This window comes from Grammomys surdaster, unplaced genomic scaffold (genome assembly GCF_004785775.1).
Source record: "Grammomys surdaster isolate TR1022 unplaced genomic scaffold, NIH_TR_1.0 126546, whole genome shotgun sequence".
NCBI lineage: Eukaryota > Metazoa > Chordata > Mammalia > Rodentia > Muridae > Grammomys > Grammomys surdaster.
Genome location: NW_021621338.1, coordinates 843,949 through 864,836, shown reverse-complemented (window position 1 = coordinate 864,836; position 20,888 = coordinate 843,949). Strand labels below are relative to the sequence as shown.

The 20,888-nt window shown below is 39.8% G+C and overlaps 1 protein-coding gene across 1 annotated transcript in view; it reads left to right on the top strand.

Annotated features, from left to right (window-relative positions):
* The window catches only part of Bard1 (BRCA1 associated RING domain 1), a 66,169-nt gene extending 57,163 nt beyond the window's left edge, over positions 1-9,006 (top strand). The window contains exons 10-11 of the mRNA XM_028760525.1: positions 6,687-6,784; positions 8,242-9,006. Coding sequence (XP_028616358.1) covers positions 6,687-6,784; positions 8,242-8,574 — 431 coding nt within the window. The 3' untranslated portion in view covers positions 8,575-9,006. The remainder of the gene's footprint in view (positions 1-6,686; positions 6,785-8,241) is intronic.
* The last annotated feature ends 11,882 nt before the right edge of the window (positions 9,007-20,888 follow it).

The window sequence follows — 20,888 nt, the reverse complement described above, 5'->3', positions numbered from 1 at the left end:
TCTCTCTCTCTCTCTCTCTCTCTCTCTCTCTCTCTCTCTCTCTCTCTATCTCTATCTCACACACACACACACACACACACACACACACACACACACACACACACACACACATGGTCTCACTCTTTAGTCGAGGTTGTACTGGCACTTATTGTAAAGTCCAGGCTGGCCTCAAACTCACAACAGGTCCTCCTGCCTCATCTTCCCAGTGTTGAAATTTCAGGTGTGAGCAATCATACCCAGCCAAAGTTAATATATTAATATTAGCTACATTAGATAGCATTTTAACCAGCAATTATTTAAAATAGTGCTATTTAAAATACTTCATTGCATACCAAACAACAATTTATAAACTAGAACAATAAGATTCAGGACTTCAGCTCAGCAAACTCAATTGATAAGTCTTAAAAACTTGGCAAAAAATTATTGAACATCAAAACAGAGAAACCTAACTAATAACTATACAGATAAGGAATTATGGAAGTTTTTAGCTTTTTTAAATCTATGTGCATGTATAAGCATGTATGTTCAGGTACCCACAGAAGCCAGGAGAGGCTGTTGGACCCACCAGATCTGCAGCTACAGCAGCTGTGAACTGCCTGATATGGATGTGGAGTCTAACTCATTGCAATCAGAGCAAGGTCTCTAAATCTCTGAAGCAGCTCTCTAGTCCCTTGTCATTGAATCTGAATACACATTAACAATCCTAAATGAAGGGAAACAGTATATTGACAGCTCTTAGCTTTGGGAGAAATGGGGTATTCAGTTGCTAGCATTTTCTTTTTTTATAATATGCAACATCTTGGAACACTGAAAGTAGCTTAAAATCATTTGATGTATTCACAATCACGCCTTTTAGAGTCCAAGGTTTAGCTTGCATACCAAAAAATATATTTTTGTATGTAGCATGCATCGGCTTTAGAAAGCTGAGCAGACTTGGGTTCAAATTCCCATTCTGCCACACTTACCAGCTAAATGGCTTGGAACCAGCTAAGTACTTTGTGCTTTATTTCTCCTTCTGAAATGGAAAGAACGCACAGTAAATCCTATTGTTTGTGGATTTTACATTTTTGAATTTGCTCTACATGCTAAAATTTTGTAATCCTCCACGTTGATACTTAAAAGCCTTTGTAGACATATGGGGTACCTTAGGGTTTGAGGTACATCTGAACATGCTTCCAGTTGAGATCAAACCTTCTCCATTCAGCTGGACATTGTAAACAGCTTTGAGTATGTAGAGCATGCTTCTCACATGTCTTTATGTTGAGTTCACACTTAAAATAGCCCCCTAGTATAATGCTGCAATGCTGCCCACCATCCCATATGCAAAAAGACATTTATTAGGGAAAAAAAAATCAGTTGGAGGGGGAACCTTATTTAGGTCCAAATTTTAATGTGGTTCCAATGTTAATGAATGGTACTGTGGAATAACTGTGGTGATTTTAAACACATCCAGAACAAGAGGTGTTCATCAGTTTATAAAAATGTTGGAACTAGAGTCTCCCAGGAACACAGCAGTGCATTTCCAGTTTGAATGTCTCCGTATTCTGTGTTTGCAGCTTTTTTCTGGACCATGACTACTGTAGGTAAGGCATGTCTACCAAACCAGTCTTGTTCAATACAGGGGTTGGTACATGCAGTAAAGCACACATAGTAGCTGCAGTCCCTACGATTGTCAGGGCTTTCCTTGGAACAGTACCAGTATCATCGGTCATTAGAATTAGAGAAAGAAGCCATCAGGAGATCTGAGTTTGATCCCTGGGCCCCATGTAGTAGGAGAGAACCAACTCCTGCAAGTTGTCCTCCGCCCTCTGCACACATGTGCACTCATACACATACCTGCAAAGTAAATAAGAATAATTTACGATGTAATTTGCGATGTAGGGAAAACAATGCAATAAATTGTACTTGCAAGTGTTTTGTCTTTTTTCCCCCGGTAATTTCATCAGAAACCATTAGTATATAGTTTTATCTTCTTAAAAAATACATTCCTTTTAAAGTTCTTTGGTTAGGCCCTGTGGTCATTAGTATTTTATTATTTAAATAGTGGGAAATTAATGTTTTCAGAGTATTAGACAGTGTTTATGCATTTGGGTTATAACAATGCATCCTGCTCTTGGGATGAATTATTAGATTACACAGCATCCATAGATTTCATAAAATAATGTTAGTGTGATGGCTTTCCACTAATGAAAATGAATGAGAAGAGGATGTTTTGAAAAAGATTTACAGGTGTTAGGAATAAACAGTATGTTTCTGTTCATAATCTATTCATCTGTACCCAAGGGAAAAACAATAAACACTTCAACTTTTTTTATATTTCCTTAATGATATTCTAGTTTTCTTCTCAATATTTAATATTTCATTACATGAAAGAATTAAAACTCTAGCTGTGCATAATTTCCTACCACACTACAAATTTTGCATTTCACTTCGCTACCCTAGCCAAACCACTAATACATCTAGAATATTTCCACAGCAATTTTTTAAAAAAAATGAAGGTAAATTGGTCTAGAATTGTGTTTTAGAAATAAGTATGCATTCAAACATTTTTACTAAAAAGTCCAATTATTTTTGCTTTTAGTATATCTAAACTAAATGTGAAATGTAATGGAAATGTTTTTTTCTTAAATTACGTCTGTCAATCACATATAACCCGCTCTTCTGAAGGTTTGCAATTAGCTTGGGCGAGAGGGAAAGGTCAAGGGCATGGCTATGCTTGTGTCCGACTGCATCCTTGACCTGAGTCCCACAACTGGCTTTCTAACAGAAATGCAAATCCTCCTGGGCCCTGAATATTGCTGAGCAGGAGGAGACCTGCCCTATGCCGTCGTGAGTGCCTTGGCTGGTACTCGTTATACTGCCATCCTTCATGCCTTTGCCACATGAGGAAGATTTCAAATGAGCCTCTGAAGTGGTTTTGTAATGGAGTCTTTATTGACAAAGGAAAGTAGAGCTGCAGAGTTAGATTCATTTTAGTTGAGCACTCATTTAAAGCTTCCAAATTTAATGAAAATTGAAGATTAGTTTTTGCAACCAAAACTCAAAAACATGTTCTTTACAGAGACATGACTAATTGAGTTTGTAAATTGTAGGTGCTTACTAGTAAATCTGCAGAAGGCCCCATGAAGGAGGGCTGGCAGCAAGTGGTCAGCTTCTACTTTCCTTCGTTATCAGTGATCTTGGCGAATCAGAGCTCAAACTACATTTTTGTTTGTTTTCTGTTAAAGATGTCAAGAGCTTTCAGTCTTTGTCCGTCCCTCCATGTTTTCAGGTTGACTCATGGATGTTTTATCATTATTCTAGTTTGGGGTAATAGAAAAGAAGCCTAAAGATTGGTGCCTCAAAGTCTAGGCCAGGCTGAAGTGGGCTGTCACTCACTTTTGGAAAGAAACTGATTGTCTTACATGTCACCTCTGTCCTGTCAACATGGCTTTTATCTTCTCACCTTCACAAGACTCTGTTTATTTCAATCACAGTATGGGAGAGTTCTGGTGCTGATGGCAGATTAAAGCCTGGTTCTGGGCCAATCAATTCTGCTCAGAAATGAGCTTCTTATGCCCTCTGCAGAGTTGAAGAGCACGGTGTCGCCCTTCAGTGGCGTTTAATCACCGACATTTCCCCCTATTAGGATGTTAATATATTTCTAGCATATAATTCTCAGTATATGTTGATATAGATAAAATTTTCTTCTGGATAAGCTTTACCCAATGATGGGTTGTTTGGTGTTTGTTTTTAAATTGTTCATACTTTTCTGTTACTTTCTCAGTTGGTAAAACTCAGGTCATTGAGTGAAGTAATCTTGAAGATATAGAAAATGGTCTGGAGATTTTTTTTTTTCAGTTTTGTGATAGACCCTTTATTTTCAAATTTATTTTTAATGCCTTTACTCAGAATATAATTATATTGGTTCTCCTCTTCCTTTTCTTCCTTTAGCTCCTCCTTGGCACCCTCCTCCAAACTCCTGCAATGTCTCCCACTCTCAAGTTGATAATCTCATTTGCTTTTATATTTGTTAAATAAACACATATATATCTATATGCTCAAGGAGATATAAATAGAAGCCTACCAAGTCAGTTTTTGTAGTTTGTGTATTTGTGGTTTCAAGGTTGATCAATCCGTAAGGAAGCTTATCACCAGGAAATGCTGATTCTCTTCCCAGCAGCTATAGTTGCTATAATTCTCTGTTTTGGGTGAGACCTTATGACAATTTTCCTCTTCCACATTAACATGACCATTATAGTACTATTGTTCCTGCCCAGTGTCTATGAGAGACTGTTTCCCAGCATACATCCTAAGATTCTGGATCTTAGAGTTTTCTACCCCTTCTGTGATATATTCCCTGACTCATAAGATGCAGGAGCTGTGATGTAGATGTTGGGGTGGGCTCACCAGGATCTGTTGATGTTGATCTCTGCATTGTCACCAGCAGTGATTTTCTGTGATGGTCCTGTCCTCGTTTGCTGTAAAGAAAGGTTTCACTGAGCTTATCTGTGGGTGTAAGGATCAGATTTAGAATGTAACAAGACATCATGCTGGCTGAGCAAAACGGCAGTAGAAGATTTATTTTTAACTTAAGGCCCGTGACATCACTAGCCCCAGAAAGTTGGCTAGGTTTCCAATTGTGGGCACAGTTTCCCTCCTGATAAATGGGCCTTCAGTCCAACTGCACAGCTGTTGATTGACACCTTAGTGCATATATTGCCATGCTAGTCGTTGCTATGGCTCATGTGTGATGCAGCTGGGTAGGAGAGTTTAATTGCTTATATCTCTTGGCAACTTGCAAAGTATTTTCTGGAACCATGAAACCTATTCTGAAGGGAAGACACTTTCAGGTCAGATTCAGCTTGAATATTAGTATATTGTTTTGAAAGTCACTTGGACTATCCTGATATTCCTCAAAAGGAGTCTGGTGTTTAGCACTCTTAGGGTTTTACTCTGTAGTTTTCAGGGAGAGTATTCTAAGCCAAGTGGCTTAACCTCCTTATATATACACGTACAAAAGTATATATGTATACACACACATGTATGTATTATATATATAATTTTAGGTAAATATAAAATGATATGGTTCCTTGAGGCTTTATCAAGCAATGTTGGCATTACTTGTCCCCCACCCCGACTTCCCCATCTGTCTTGACCTCCCTCTCTCCTCCCCATGGACGCCCCTCCTCGTTACTGCAATCCCTACTACATGTCACTTATCTCCTGTTCTTCTCCACCAAGGCCCTACCTATCTAAGGTCATCTCTATACTTTCCTGATATCCATGGTCATTTCATGTTCTATACTCAGTCTGATGAGTTGAGGCTAGGAGCTGTTGACAAGAGAGAACCTGTGGTATTTGGTTTTATAGTCCTGAGTTACCTCATCTTTTACAGTTTATTCATAAAAACCTGTGAGATGGATGGTATTCCTAATTCTTTTTTCTTTCTTTCATGGGCAGCAAAACTAACCCTTATGAGTTTATGAAGTTATACTAAAGTACTAAGTCATTTGAATTCACATCTCAAATGTAGTTGTATGCATTAAACCTAGCCGTAGCTTGTTCGTGCTCGCTCTCTCTCTCTCTCTCTCTCTCTCTCTCTCTCTCTCTCTCTCTCACACACACACACACACACACACACACACACATACACATACACACACCACCACCACCACCACCTCCTCTTCCTCCTTTTCCTCCTCTTGCTCCTCTACCACTAAAATGTTACTGCTTAGGTTCTATTCTATTCTGTGATTATTCTTGGACATGTTATTTCTAGAATACAGCCAGGCATTGATGGTGACTGCTAATGTCCCTGCTTAGGGATTTCCTACTCACTAGACAGCAATAGCTCATTCTTTTTAAGCTTAAACTATAAACACACTGGTGCAATCCATCAGAAGGATTCTTTTCCCAGGGAATATCAAGCAAACTTGTCTACAGGAGTGGTGTCAGTTTCCAGGCATCTCATGGGCTCTGCTCAGTGATTATTTTAACAGGTCCTGCTGAGGCTAGCTGAGCGAGGTGCTGTAGACAAAAGCACTCTCCTAACATTAGATCATTGGACTTTTAACAGGAGACTGTACATGCAACTGTTAAAATGAGCCAACATTTGTTAGTTTGTTTAGACTAGACTAAGTACTCATTGCTTAAATCTTCCATAGGGAAGAAGGCTTTCTTTCATTTATTTTAAGTATAGAAAGCTAGCTTTATCATATTTTCTTTCTATTTTTCTATGTGGGATATGGTGTGTGTATGTGTGTGGTATCACTCTGTGTGTGTAGGTGCAGTGACCTGTGTGTTCACATGTTGATGCCAGAGGCTGACTTGGGTGTGGGGGGGGTTCCTCTTCTTTTGTCATCCTCCACTGTTTTTTCTTTAATGAAAGGGTCTCTCCTAGAACCTGGAGCATATCATTTTGAGTAGACAAGCTGGCCACTGACCTCTGGGGGATCTGCTTGTTCTCCAAAACCCTAGCACAGGTACATGCTGCCATTGGGGATCCCGTTCACTTCCCTATGCTCACATGTCATACTGTCCACCTATGCTGTCTCTCCAGCCCTTGCTTGATTGTATTTTCTTTTAGTAGAATTGGGGTGTGAAGATTTCAGAATATTTAGGCTAGCCATAAAGAAGAAGCCAGTTAGATAGACTTCACACAGGCTCATGTGCTACTTATTTGATTATAACTTATTTCTTGTCAGGGGTGAAAGCCTGTCTGGACAGCAAAGTCCGTGAGCAGGAAGAAAAGTACGAAGTTCCTGGAGGTCCACAGAGGAGCAGGCTCAATAGAGAGCAGCTGGTATTTTTCTTTTACATATTGCTTGCTTGTTCTTATGGCTTCGTGTCATTATCATCATCGGGAAAACTTTGCCCTTTCATCCAGTTCAGGTGACTGATTAAAATTTTAATTGTGCTTGTTTCAAGCACTTGATTCTGAAGGATGATCACGGTGTGCAGTAAAATCCAGAAGGTAATAATTTCACACTGTTAATGGATTTTTGGCATCTTGAACATTCCCATAAAGCTTTCAGAATCTGAGGTAAATCTCAGATACAGGAAGTAGCTTGAAAGAAGACTTACAGCTGCTGCTCGGATTTAGTTACCATATGTCTTTATTGCCACATACTGCAGTTTTAATGGACAATATTCCATTATTCTGTTGATATATGTTGTATAGTAGAAATGACAAAGACATTTTCTAATTGGATGTCTAGCTATAACTTCATTATCTATTGTATACTGGCAGTGCATCTCTGGAACCCTAAGGCTCCTACTATGGCTGCCTAGGAGACCTTAGGTATTGTCTTAGTTGGGGTTTCCATTGCTATGAAGTGACACCATGACCAAGGCAACTCTTACAAAGGACATCACTTAATTGGGGCTGGCATACAGGTTCCGAGGGTCAGTCCATTATCATCATGGTGGGAAGCATGGCAGCATCCAGGCAGGCTTGGCTCTGGAGGAGAGAGTTCTACATATTTTTCTGAATGCAAACAGAACTGGCTCTTTCAGGCAGCTAGACAGAGGGTCTCAAAGTCCATCCCTACAGTGACACATTTCCTCCAACAAGGCTATACCTCCTAATAGTACCACTCCTTGGGCCAGACCACCACAGGTGTCATGTGGAGACCTGAATGGAGATGAACATAACCGAAAACGCTACTCTTATAGTTTAAATCCAGCCTGGTGTCTCTGGTGCTTACTGTAGGTGTCTTAAAATTTGTGAGATAAATCCTTCCCATGTGCACAAGCACCTTAATGGAGAGAATTGTGGTAAAGAGAGTTTTTGTTTGTTTGTTTGTTTTGTTTTTTTTGTTTTTTTTCTGGTTTTGTTTTGTATTGGACAGTGTCTTAGTATATAGTAAAGGCTTATCTGGAACTTGCAGTCGCCTTTTCTTCCTAGCCTTGGTGCCAGGATTATAGTTGTATACTGCTACGCTTGACGACAGATTGCTTGTTTGTTGATTGTTTTTTGTCTTTTGTCTTTTCATTAGAAAGGACATCTGAAGTTTTAAGAGTGTAAAAAGGAATCAGACAGTGGCTGAATTTTAAATGAAAAAATTCATAAATAAGAAACTCTTATTTTCCTAAGTGTGCTTCCTGATCCAGTTAGTTTGATTGAAGTACAGTTTATGCCAGCACCTCATTAGGAAGCTTCTTTCTGACACATGACTATTGTTTTTATGTCCTTCATTCACAGAGATGTTTTAAAAATATTTTGATCTACTTTTAACAGTTATTTTCTTGTTATTTCAGTTGCCGAAGCTATTTGATGGATGCTACTTCTTTTTGGGGGGAAACTTCAAGCATCATCCAAAGGATGACCTCCTTAAGCTCATCGGAGCCGCAGGAGGCAAAGTCCTCAGTAGGAAGCCCAAGCCAGACAGCGACGTGACCCAGACCATCAACACAGTTGCATACCATGCCAGGCCTGATTCTGATCAGCGCTTCTGTACGCAGTACATCATCTATGAAGATCTGTTTAACTGTCACCCAGAGAGGGTTCGGCAGGGCAAAGTCTGGATGGCTCCTTCCACCTGGCTTATCAGCTGTATAATGGCCTTTGAATTGCTTCCTCTTGATAGCTGAATGTCATACCAGGTGTACATTTTAAGTTGAACATGCATGGTTTGTGAGAACACGGCCATTGTGATATATTTCATCATTCATGTTTTTATGGACAGGTAGAACTATTTGTGTTTCCTCCCCCTTAGACTTGCAAACTTAGATAATTGATCGTAGGTTAGGGATTCATTTAGATGCCTAAACCACTTTTAAGATTTTTTTTGTTTTCTTTTGAGGTTTGGGGCTATAACTCAAGTGTTAGGGTCTTCATCAACCACGCATGAGGACAGGTTCCAGACTGGGAACGTATTTTACAAGTGGCCTGTGGTTTTTGATTGATCATGTCTTTCAGCTTTATCAACATCTGTCGATGATTAATAAGTGAGATAGCATCAAACTACTTGTTAAATCTACATGGTCTATCACTAATTTAGCATCCTTTAGTAAACAGAATATCATCTGATGATTTATTCTGCCCTTTTTATAATGATAATAGAGCATTTATGTAAATGTGCCAATGTAGATAAAAAGCTCTATCTGGAGTTATCCTGTTCTTAGGCTATATTTTAGTTTCTTGTGATTTTCTTGGCTTTCCATTGTGTTTATTCATTTAAAAATAATCTTGTGTATGCATTAGGAAATCATGATTGAAGCACTGATGTTAGTGGTAAATCAGCAGTGTGCTTGTGAGCATGCTCTCACCGCTCACATTTGCTGTCTGTCTACTGTGTTTGTGCACACCTATTTTCTGTAACTCACTTTAGTGTCACTGTTTCTTAGAAGGTCTTGCCAGTTTAGAACACTGTCAAATGTCAATGCATTAGATTAGAAGCAGTCTGGTTTTGGTAAATCTTTCTGGAAATTACTAAAGTAAGTCCCTGAAGGCTTTAATCCCTTCCCTATTCTCTCTCCCCCTCTCTTTCTCCCTCTCTCTCTCTCTCTCTCTCTCTCTCTCTCTCTCTCTCTCTCTCTCTCTCTCTCTCTGTTCCTCTCTCTCCCTCTCCCTCTCTTTTTCTTCCTCTCCCTCTCTTTCTCCCTCTCCTTTTCTCTCTCTTTCTCCCTCTCCCTCTCTCCCTCTCCCTCTTCTTCCTTCTCCTTCCCTTCCCCCTTCTCTCTCTTTCCCTCTTTCCCTCCCTCCCTTTTATTTGTGATACTAGGTATGGAAGTCAGGATCTTGTGTGTGCTAGGCAGTTACCTACTTACTACAGAACTATACCCAACTTTGAGACAATCTTGCTAAGTTAGCTAGGCTGGCCCTGATTTCACCCAGCTTTAAGTTTTTATACAGCCTTTAGGTTGGTGGGTAGGCAAAAGTTGGAGATTGCTTGGTTTATAACAGTTTTACCATATCCTACACAAACCCCATAGCAGGAAATAAGGGAGTAGGAGTGAGAAGTGTTTCTTCTTGATAAAGAAGCAGCCACAGCAGGGAAGTAGGGAGGGCACTTCCTGAGCATGCACACACTGGGAGCTTACCCTGCCTGTTCTGTAGGTTCTCATTGTGAGTGGACAGGGTCTATACTTTTAAATAGTCTTAAAGAAGAGGATGCTTTCATGCATCTTCCCAGAAGCTAAAGTCTCGGCAGCACTATGGTTTGTAGAAGGAGGTACTAAGAGCACCATCAGTTTTGTTTTTAGGAGAACAGGGCAGCATGACAAACACTGGGTGGAATCGCCCCAGCTCAGAACACTAGGAGGTGGGGAAGCCAGTCGATCATTTCAAGATCCACTTACTAGGAAAGTTTGAGATTCTGCTGATCATGGGAAAGTGAACCTTGCATAAATCCTTTGACATACTATTTTTTTATGCCAATAGGTATGTTAACATGAACACAATGTTCTCCCCGTGCTGGCTTCCCAGGCTCAACAGTTGTGACAGTCTAAAGTCTTGTCTGTGTTTGCCACATAGTTCCTTCTGAATCTGGGGCGGTGGGGGTGGGGGGTGGTGAGTAGAAGAGTAACATGTGGATTAGGCTGTTTAGGTGTGGGTTTGGGGTATAGGGTTTGTTTTCTTTTTACTTCGCACACACACTGAGCTCCTTACTGTTGGACCTGGTGTCACGGTCCTGCCCAGGGTTACATCCTCGTTCCTGTGAAGCCTTTGTGGTTCCTGTTCATGTTCCATCTCTTGCCTCACCTCCTTTCTCATTTCCCCCTCTTTCTTACTAGTATTACTATTTTTGAGTGCACTAAATACTGATTTTAAAAAAATTGTCTGACACAGGAATGTAGTCTCAGAATAATGCACAAAAGCACAGATTGAGCTACAGTAAAACTTCTCTCCCTTCCCCTTCCTCCTCCTTCTCTTCTCTGATTGCCAGGGACAACACAATTGAAGGAGATGAGCAATCATAAACAGTGACCAACTCTAAAAACAAAAGGCTTGCTCCAAAAGAGGTTACCGTTATGCATTCAGTTATGTGGACAGCTTCACTGAGTAGGGTTAACAGGTTGCAGATGTCCTGTTTCTATAGGGTGGCTCTTGAGGGCTGCTTCAGGGAGGTGAGGACGAGCGCACGTGGGAGACATCTTTGGCCTGCTCCCTGGGCTTAAGGTTAAAGATGCACAATTGTGCATCCACTTTAGGGACAAGTCGTTAGTGTCTTCACAAAGGCTATGCTGCCCGGCTGTTCGCCTTTGGTTTGGTAGCTGCTCACTGTCTCACATGCTACCCTTCCAGCTCCTTTGTTGCTTTCTTCCCACACTGCTGCGTGCTGCCGAGAATTGGCATCAAGGCTTCCAAGCGCTCTGTTTGCTCTTCTCTCCATTTATGGGCACTCCAGTCTCCGATCGCAGTAGACCCGCTTCCCAGACAGCTGCGTAACTGTCTGTTGGCCTGTCACTCTCGTCGTAGTACTTGCCATTTGCCTTCCATCATCAGCATCGGGAGCTGGTTTATGTTAGCTTTTAACACTTGAGGCTGTACTTTTATAGAAATGTTTGTAATTTTTATTTTTTCCTAATGGATTTAAACTTACAAATCATTAAAGCTATTTGTGCTTGTATCTGTATCTTGTGTAAAAATGACTTATTTTGATATTGAGGAATGAGACTCAACCTGACTTAGGAAGAAGTCTTCAAGCTGTGGTAAAGCCACGTTCATCCACAAATATAAGCATTGTTGATCTCCAGGCTGCTTAGGCCTCCATACTGCACTGATGCACCTTACAGAAGCCTGGCTTCTCCACTTTGGGCATGGTGCCAAAAAAAGGCTGTCCCAGCTTGGCCTTCTGGGCACATTTCATACATCCACAGAGAAGGGAAACCTAAGAGGAGCTTGTTTCTAACCTTAGTTCATACTTGGTGAGATACACTAGGGGTGGGGTGCTCAGTTACCTGCTGGTTATGATAATGTGACCTAGACCTATATGAGGTGCTGTGAGTAGGGTCTGAAGGTCTTTTTCTGGATTTAACTTAGCTTTGGCTTTTTCAGAAACAGTGTTTATAAGTACTAGGTAGTTATTGTAGAAATTTTGAAAAGAATAAGAAGAGATGAGGTGGAGAGATGGCTCATGGGTTTAGAACCCTGGCTGCTTTTGCAAAGGCTCTGGGAACAGTTCCCAGCACCCACATGGAAGCTTCCAACTGTCTGTAAGTGCAGTTCCATAGGATCTGATGCCTTCTGGCCACAGCCGTTTGCAACATGATACTCATGCCAGTCACAGACATATATATTCAGGCAAACATTTATAAAAATCTTAAATTTAGGAAAAATTTGTCCTAAATCTAAGATTTATAAACTAAGTTTTCTGTGACTTTTTATAGTGCTAAAAATAACCTGACACTGTTGTAAGCCATGTACATGATCCACTTACCACAGTTAGTCCTGTCCACTCTAACATATACATGTATATGGCATCTGGAAATATACTTTTCTTTAATGCATGTATATGGTCTATCCTCATTATCACCAGGGATTCGTTCCCAAGAACCCCTTTGGAAACTGAAATCTATAGATGGTCAAGTGCATTATAGAAAATGATGTTATGATGTAATGTTTGGATGTAGCCCATGTGTGTTTTTGTATTCTTTAAATTGTTTTTAGACTGGTTACCATGCCAATACAAGTACCATGAAAATACTGTTTAGAGAATAACGACAGGAAAGAAAAATTAAAAAACATATATAGAATGTTTTTTTCTAAGTTGTTGTGGTCTGTTAAGTTATGGATACTGAACTCACAAATATGGAAAACTGACAGTAGCCATCATAATTAGAGTATTAACAAAATTCCCTATATTATCGCATATATAATTTAAAATGGTTACAACCCTCTACCAATAGGCTGTATCATTATTTAATCTAGTCTCTATTATTGGCTATCTGGACGGTTTCTTTATAAATCAGAAATATTTTCTGGTCAATTTTTCATGGAGAAAATATTTTCAATATGTCAAAGGAAGTTGGCATCTTTACAGAACACACTGTACATACTTCACTTTTCAATTAGGTGCTGAAGTTAGGCTTAAAACATCCAAATGAGCCTGACTGATTACTATGTTACAAGTTGATTACATTTGGGGTGTAAGGTTCAGGACATTACAGCTTTTACGGGGTACCTATGTAGGGGTAAGTGTGGAATCTGTGTTGGATACAGGCATGGCAATACCAGATGCTTGTCCAAAGTCATGCCACTCACTGGGACAGGGTCTGCACAGCTGTCTATTAAAATACCAAATGCTATAGGAGTCTATGGGCTGATTCCTGTGGAATTACGGACTGGGCTAAGACAATGAGAAGCAGAAATGATATTCCACATTTGCTACCACCACTTCTACTTCAGCAAGCATCGGTCACCATGCTTCGGTTTACAGACCAAACTGATAAAGATCTCTCAACTCTCCCTTTATACATCTGCAGCCAAATGGTCAAATTGGTTTATTCACTGGAACTTAATACTCTAAACCAATGGTTCTCAACTTTCCCAGTGCTGCTAGACTTTTCAGTTCTTCATCTTGTGTGGTTCCCAACCATAAACATATTATTGTTGATACTTCAGAACTGACTTTGCTACTGTTATAAATGGTAATTGAAACATCTGATATTCAGGATATTTGATATATAACCTCCATGAAAGGGCCATTCCTCCTCAGGAGGGGTTGCAACCCACAGATTGAGAACCACTGATCTAACCTAACATGTTAAACAAAATCAAACAGTACAACTGAAATAATTTAGCTGAATATGGTCAGCATACAGTATATTAATCTATAAAAACTTAAAAATATGTTAATTAAAATACTTCATTTAGTCATAGACCTTGTAAATAGGTACCCTTGGCAGACAATACCAACTTAGATAAGGACAAGTAAATCATAGGCAGAGTCATAGTGACCTGTCCCCTGAACCTTCACCTAGCCAATACCCTGTTCTAAAAGATACCTGTATTCCCCCTGAACACCCACACTCCAGTGTCATCCCTTCCCCACGTCCTGTCTTTCTGTGTTTATAACCCCTGTGTGAATGAATTACGATTTGAAAAAATAAAGAAATTATAAAAAAATACTCCGTTTACATTGGTATATTTATTGCTTTCTTCACATTGAAATAAATAAAAAATAATTAAGAAAAAATTGACATCAGATTCATAACCTGTGATGCCACCACTAAGGATGCAGAAATAGGTGGATCTCTGAGTTTAGAGACTAGCCAGGTTCACATAGTGAATTCCAGGTCAGATAGGGTTGCATAGTGAGACCCTGTCTCAAAAACAGAAAACAGCCAAATGGCCAGGATGAAGTACTTGCCGTGAAAGGCACAATACCTGAGTTTTTGCCCTGGAATCTACATTGATGGAAGGAGAGAACCCACTCGCCCACTGGATGCGCATCGTGGTAAGTATGGGCATGCACAGTCAATAAAAATCTAGTAACAATTGAAAACTTGTTAACTCAGTTCAAAGTGGTTCTTAACTGGGGGTCGGGGGGGGTAGTGTCTATAGTTGAGGTGACAGAGTAAGTCTGCACATGTGCACACATACACCCTCAAAAGTTTTCTGAAGAGAACAGGAAGAAATGTGTCTGCTGCTTTACTTTTGGAATTACCTATAACATGCTGCACAAGTTACAAGTTGTATTTTCCATTCAAGCACCTTTGGGAATGCAGAATTGTGTCTGTGTGTACATGCACGTGCTCACATGCATCTCTCTGAACATAACCAAATGTGTGATTCCCCAGGACACATTTCTGAAACAGCTCTGTAGAATGTGCAGTAGAATATGATGCTATGCTTTCAAGTCTGCCATTGTCATTCTCATGGCAGCATTTCTCTTCCTGCTGGAGTCCTGAACCTGATGGTAAATTCAGATTGTTTTTCTAGCCAAGGAAGTACTGATTAGCATGTGATATTTAATTTCTATTGAAAGGATGAATTTGTGAAAGGGAAGTGCGCAGAATTGTTTCTGTTAGTCTGTTTCCCTTTGCCCGTGTGTGACAGAAAGCATCATGGGCACATAATTGACTTTCAGTGAATACTCTTTATTTTTTAGCTTATTGCAGAGATTCACATGTTGTTATACCAAGGGATTTCATCCATTCCCTTAAAAATATAGACCTGTGTTATACAGTTTAAAAAGATATCGGGACCCTTCTGGTCTATGCCAGTGCACTGAGTAGTCCTAGGGAGCAAGCTCTGCACCCAATTCCCTCAAACCCAGAGGAGGCTGGATTCCCAGGAGCTCTAAAATGCCAAGGATAGTAGAAAAACAAACAAACAAACAAAAAACAGACAATGGAACTGGTTCCAGCAGTGGAGCATTTAAGACTTTCTGGCAGCAATGTAATATTACCCATATTACTGGGATTCCTTATAATTGTCAAGGACAAGGAACTGTGGAAGAGGCCCATGGAACTTTAAAACAGTATCTTCATAAGATAAAAAATGGGGAGGTATATCCCTGTACACAAATTTATTTAAATCATATTCTTTTTATTTAAATTTTTAAAAAAAATTTGGATGCCAAGGAACTTTCTACTGAGTGTCTATGGCACTCTACAACTAGGCATACTTACACATAGGTGAAAGGGAAGGATCCACTTACTGGCATAAGGCATGATCTCGACCAGGTATCTAATATGGGGAAGAGGGCATGTTTGTGGTTTTTCTGAAGGATGGTGAAGGAGCATGGTGACTGCCAAAGCAATGAGTGAGACATGCTGATGTCTGGACAAAGAATGATGCTGACCTGTGAGCTTGCTGAGTGCCCTAACAGTGGTGATTGGGAAGCTGTATTGGATGTATGTTCCAGACCCACCTTTGCGAACCTATACCCCTGATGGGACAAGCTGCCATGTGTCAAATTTTTAAACCTTGTGGAACAGAATCAAAAAGAGATGTTATAATGACTCTAGTATTTTTCTTAAGTGTGAACAGTTATGCGGAGCCAATCATGTATTGGTCAAGAAATTAATCCAATATTGGAAATAACAGTCTTCATTTGGAAGTCTGGTTCTGGACATTTTCAGAGACATATTTGGAAGTTAGTTGCAGTTCTCTATAATGTTAGCAAGAGATAAAGCTGAGGTAGGATTTGGATTTCAAACAAGTGTTAGTACATGTGTTAAGGTTCTTACAGTTGTCAAGTTAAAATTACTTTTGTTTCTTCTATAGTATTTAATGTAAGTTTCACTGATTGTACACTTTCTAATAGTGTTAGTGTATTGAAATCCAGCATGTCAGTTATGGAGGTCTATCAACCAGCTTTTGTTTTATTGCTCTGAGTATCACAGAACCTTGGTCTTCTGAAAAAGAGCTTGTAAGCACTGGAAGAAGTGAGTCAGGCTTTAAGCAGAAGCAAGAGGGTAGTGGGCTTGATTATTGCTGGTATAACAGCTTTAATTACGTTAATTGTTAGAACCACTGCTTCTGCAATTGCTTTGACACAAGAAGTTAAGACTTTTGTTAATCATTTAGCAAAAAAATGTTACTAATGTGTTGACTATACAAGAGGATTTAGATAGGCATTTGGAACAATGGATTAATGCTCTTTATCCTTTTCAAATTATTGGAAGGAGGTTCAGAGTAAGAGTAAGGAGCCATCTCAAATGTCATGCCAAATACCATTGGATTTATGTTAGTTCTAAAACTTACAGTGGTAGTCATTGTAATTAGGAAAAGGTTTAAAGACACTTGCAGTGTATTTGACATAATTCTAACACCTCTCTGGATGTTTTAATTTGCGTAGTGAGATTATAAATTTAAAGAATGCTGCTCTGCTGAGCGTTGATGCTGCAGATATTGCTGATAAAATTATCCATGGCCTGAGGTCAGTATTTCTGTTTTGGTCAAGCTTCAAGAATGGCATATATAGCTTGATCATGCTAGCCCCTTTTGTCCTGGGAATATTTTTATTTCTGCCAATAGTGTTAAAGTTTGTCTTTAACAACATTAACATGTTGGCAGCCAAAGTACATGACTTGAACCCAAAAATGGACCACCCAGAGAGAGTTATCAAATTAACAGGCTGGCAAGCCAAGGATGAGTATTGAAAGGTGCTAAACACTGCGCACTTAATGCAGCTGGATAGTACCATCTGAGAAATGTTCATGAAGAATGCCCGTGCCACATAACCTAGAGTGGTTGATCTCCTGGTCATTAAGGGAAAGGTGGAGCCCCAGGAAACCATTAAAGTATGGAAGCAGCAGACACACGTTATGAGGTTATTCCATGAAACAGAAACAAGGCCAAAAGATTTCTTGTCCAAGTTCTATATTGACCATGACCCATGAGGTCACCTGATGGGAAGGTGCATGTTAATATTTAATTATTTTAGAGTATAAATAATCTCATTATTTGATGGTTGTTTGTGATAAAATTGTAATGGTGAACCCTTAAAAAAAAGTAGTGTTTGTAAAAACAAGCAAGGTGGTCATGTGGGTCTTGGGACAAATTGCCTGAAAAATTTAACAAATATTTTTTTTCTTCTTCCCCAAATGACACATGAGACCATGAGTTGGAATTTCTTGGGTCATTTCCTGCCCAGAAAATGTGGGTAATTCTCACTGAAGTATTCTCCATTAAAAAAAAAAAATGGCAGCATTTCCATGGTTTGTCTTGTCAACAGCAAGCCTTTCTGTCTCATGTTTCCTGACAGACACTTGCCTTTAGGCAGTGCTAGTGTGCAGAGATTTTTAAATCTTAATTATAATCTAGGCTATATTCACAAGAGGTCTTCTAAAGTGTTTATACATGCCATCTGGGTGTAGGGATATGATGGGGACTTAAAAGACATAGGAAGAGAAGTTACTGGTTAAGTGGTCCTCAAAGAGAAGGATCAGTCAGTGATGACTTGGACTTTCTAGGGGATGAAGTCTTAAGCAGAGGACCAGCTTCAAAGGAGGAGGAGGGGGAAAATTGAAGTGGATACATTACTTTATGTCTGGTGTGATTGTAATTCCTTGGGAACCATCAGATAGGCTCTTTGCTTTACTCAAAGATAAGTTTGTCCTTTTGTGGGTTCCTTCTAAGAGCATATAGGCATTTAAATTTCATTATCTCTCTGCTGCTAGAATTAGAAGCAATAAACCACTTTGCCTGTTTTGAGTAATAAATAATTTGCAGAAATAGTGTTCAGATGGTTACCTCTGGGGAATATTGTAAAAATTATACAATAATTTTTGATGGATGCCGTAGAGCAGAACAAGGAATTTAAGAGACGGGATCCTTGTTGCTGAGATCCCCAGCCTGTGCTGCACATCAGGAAATGGTGAATTCCCCTGGATTTTCCTTTCCTCTCCTCCTTGTTCTTAGATATTGCCAACTTTGTTACTTAGGGCGTTGTGATTGTCCCCTCACATCTTTCTACCTCTGTCCTTATCTTACATACTGAACAAAAGCCTGGCTGCATGTCTGTGGCTTGTTACTTGTTTTGTTTCTCTGAGACTTCCATTTACCCTGCTATAACCACTCCTTTGCTGTTTCTAGCCTTGGTTAATTGTCGAATTCTGAGCTTACATACTCTCTAGTTATTTTCTGGCTTTGCCATCCCAGAGAAAGGAAGTGTGCCATTGGATTCTTGGAATTCTCCACATATATTAACCCACCAGGTTACCTGCTTTCTTTCAGAGGTGAAACATACTTGTTTTATTTTCCATTTATCAGTCCTCTTATTTTTTCTGCACTACTATCCAATTTAGTTAATATTGCTGCTAGAGTTACCAAAATGTATATTTCCAAGATCTGGTGCAAGTCAGTGGCCCTTTGGTTTTTAGTAAAACAACTGAGACCTAATGACATAAGTCCCTTAAAACAAGGACTCTACAGCAAGTGAGTGCTGTCTTGTCCCATGGCTGCTGGATGAGGCAGCGTTTGGTCATTTCATGGGTTAATCTTACAATAGCCTTCACTTCCTTAGGACTACTTTTGAACCACTTAGACTGAGAAAATGGTGCTCTAGAGTTTGAATAACTTTGGCAAAGGTCATGAGCTGCCCTTAGTCCTTCTTAGAGTTGAGCCTAGTCCCTCTGACTCAAGAGCCCCAAATATTAACCACCTACCTTTGCCATCCACAATAATTTCCTACCAAAGAGGCTTTGGAGGACAGGAAGGAGAAAGAGCACAGTGAGCACAGTGAAATAAAATTCAGAGGAATGAACTTTAAACAGCAGTGTGTCACTATTTGTCTTAAGGTTTCGTTGTTGTCAAGAGACACCATGACCAAGGCAAATAGTTTTAATGCACATCTGGACCAGCGATACCACTTTTCTCTAGACTTCAATTCACATAAGAGAAAAAAGGTCCTCTACTGTTTGGGCTACTAGCTTATAGAACCCATGTGATTTTCTTAGAAAATATTTAATTGGGGCTGGCTTACAATTTCAAAGTTTGATTCCATTGTAGAAAGCCTGGTAGCATGCAGGAAGCCATGGTGCTGCAGAAGGAGCTTAGAGATCTACATCTTGATCCACAGGCAGCAGAATGGTGCTGACTTCAGCGCTGGGTGGAGCTTGAGCATATATTTGACCTCAAAGCCCACCCTTGGTGACACACTTATTCCAAAAAGTCCATGCCTACTCCAAAAGGCCACACCTTCCAATAGTGCCATTCCTGTGGGCCAGTCATTCAAACACATGAATTGGCCTCACCTATTCAAGCCACCACACTATTCTGCATTTAGACAGAATGAGGAAAGGAGAGTAAAGGAGCTCTAACAGCCACACCCAACAGTTGTTTTGTCTTATTGCCCAGAAAGTCACATGAGCATCTCATCTGCCAAGTGTTGACTGACAACAAAAATAGCACGGAAGCCAGGCTGGCATATGTGTGTGTACATGGTGACTAAATGTGTGTTGTATATACCTAAGGAAGCAGCAACACACACAAAAGCTGTAGCAGATCAGAGTGGCTCACTGCCAGGAGCAAACCTGAACAGCAGCAGCTAATTCAGGCAGAGTAGGTTAGAAAGAATGAAAAGATGTACATTCTACATACAAGAGAACAACTATGGTAGATAATGGGAGCTTGACTGTTTCAAAATGATGACAGGATGTTTTTTGAAAAGATTACTTTCATAACTTAAGTTGGAGTGATAGGCCAAAGCCCTGGCTTGGGGGTTGGTCTGCACAGGGATTCGTTACTCCTTACTTTCGTCTTTAACCTGGATGAACCACATGAACGAATCAGATTAAACAATAATGTGGAAGGTTTTTTTCTCAACCTAGTCTAAGGGAAAAACAATCACAAACCACAGAATATTCACTGAATAGAAAGTGGTTGATGCCATACTCCTGGTTATAAAGACATGATCTACTTTATGATGCCGTTGGCTTAGCGTGTGGACATCATTGTAAGGAACTCGTTTACCAACCCACAGCAGACTGGATGCTTCTGGAGGGACTGTTGAGGGGTGTCTTTAACACCCAGATGATCTATTGGCTTACTTGGCATTTGTTTTGCAAATGATTGATTGGTAATGGAAAATGGACTTTCTATTCCCAGGCTCCATTATTCCAACCAAATCTACGAACAAAGGTTAATTTAACCTTGAAAACACACACACACACACACACACACACACACACACACACAGTTACATTTTTATACCATTTTGTGTCATTTTGTTTGGCTAAGTCGGCTTCATATGAAGGCAAATTCAGAGTAGTTATTTCAAGTCCATTTCCTAAAATAAAGGAAATAAAGGAGTGACGGTTCTACATAGCAAGATAATTTTTTTTAAAGTTACACTAAAATATCCTATTGTATGATATTTAATAGCAAAGATGATAATATCAGGCAAGTAAATTTCAAAACCAGCTAGGACTGGGAAGGTGGCTGAGTAGGAAGAGTTCTTGCCACTTGAGCACAAGCAGCTGAGTCTGATGCCCAGAAGCCATGCTACTGT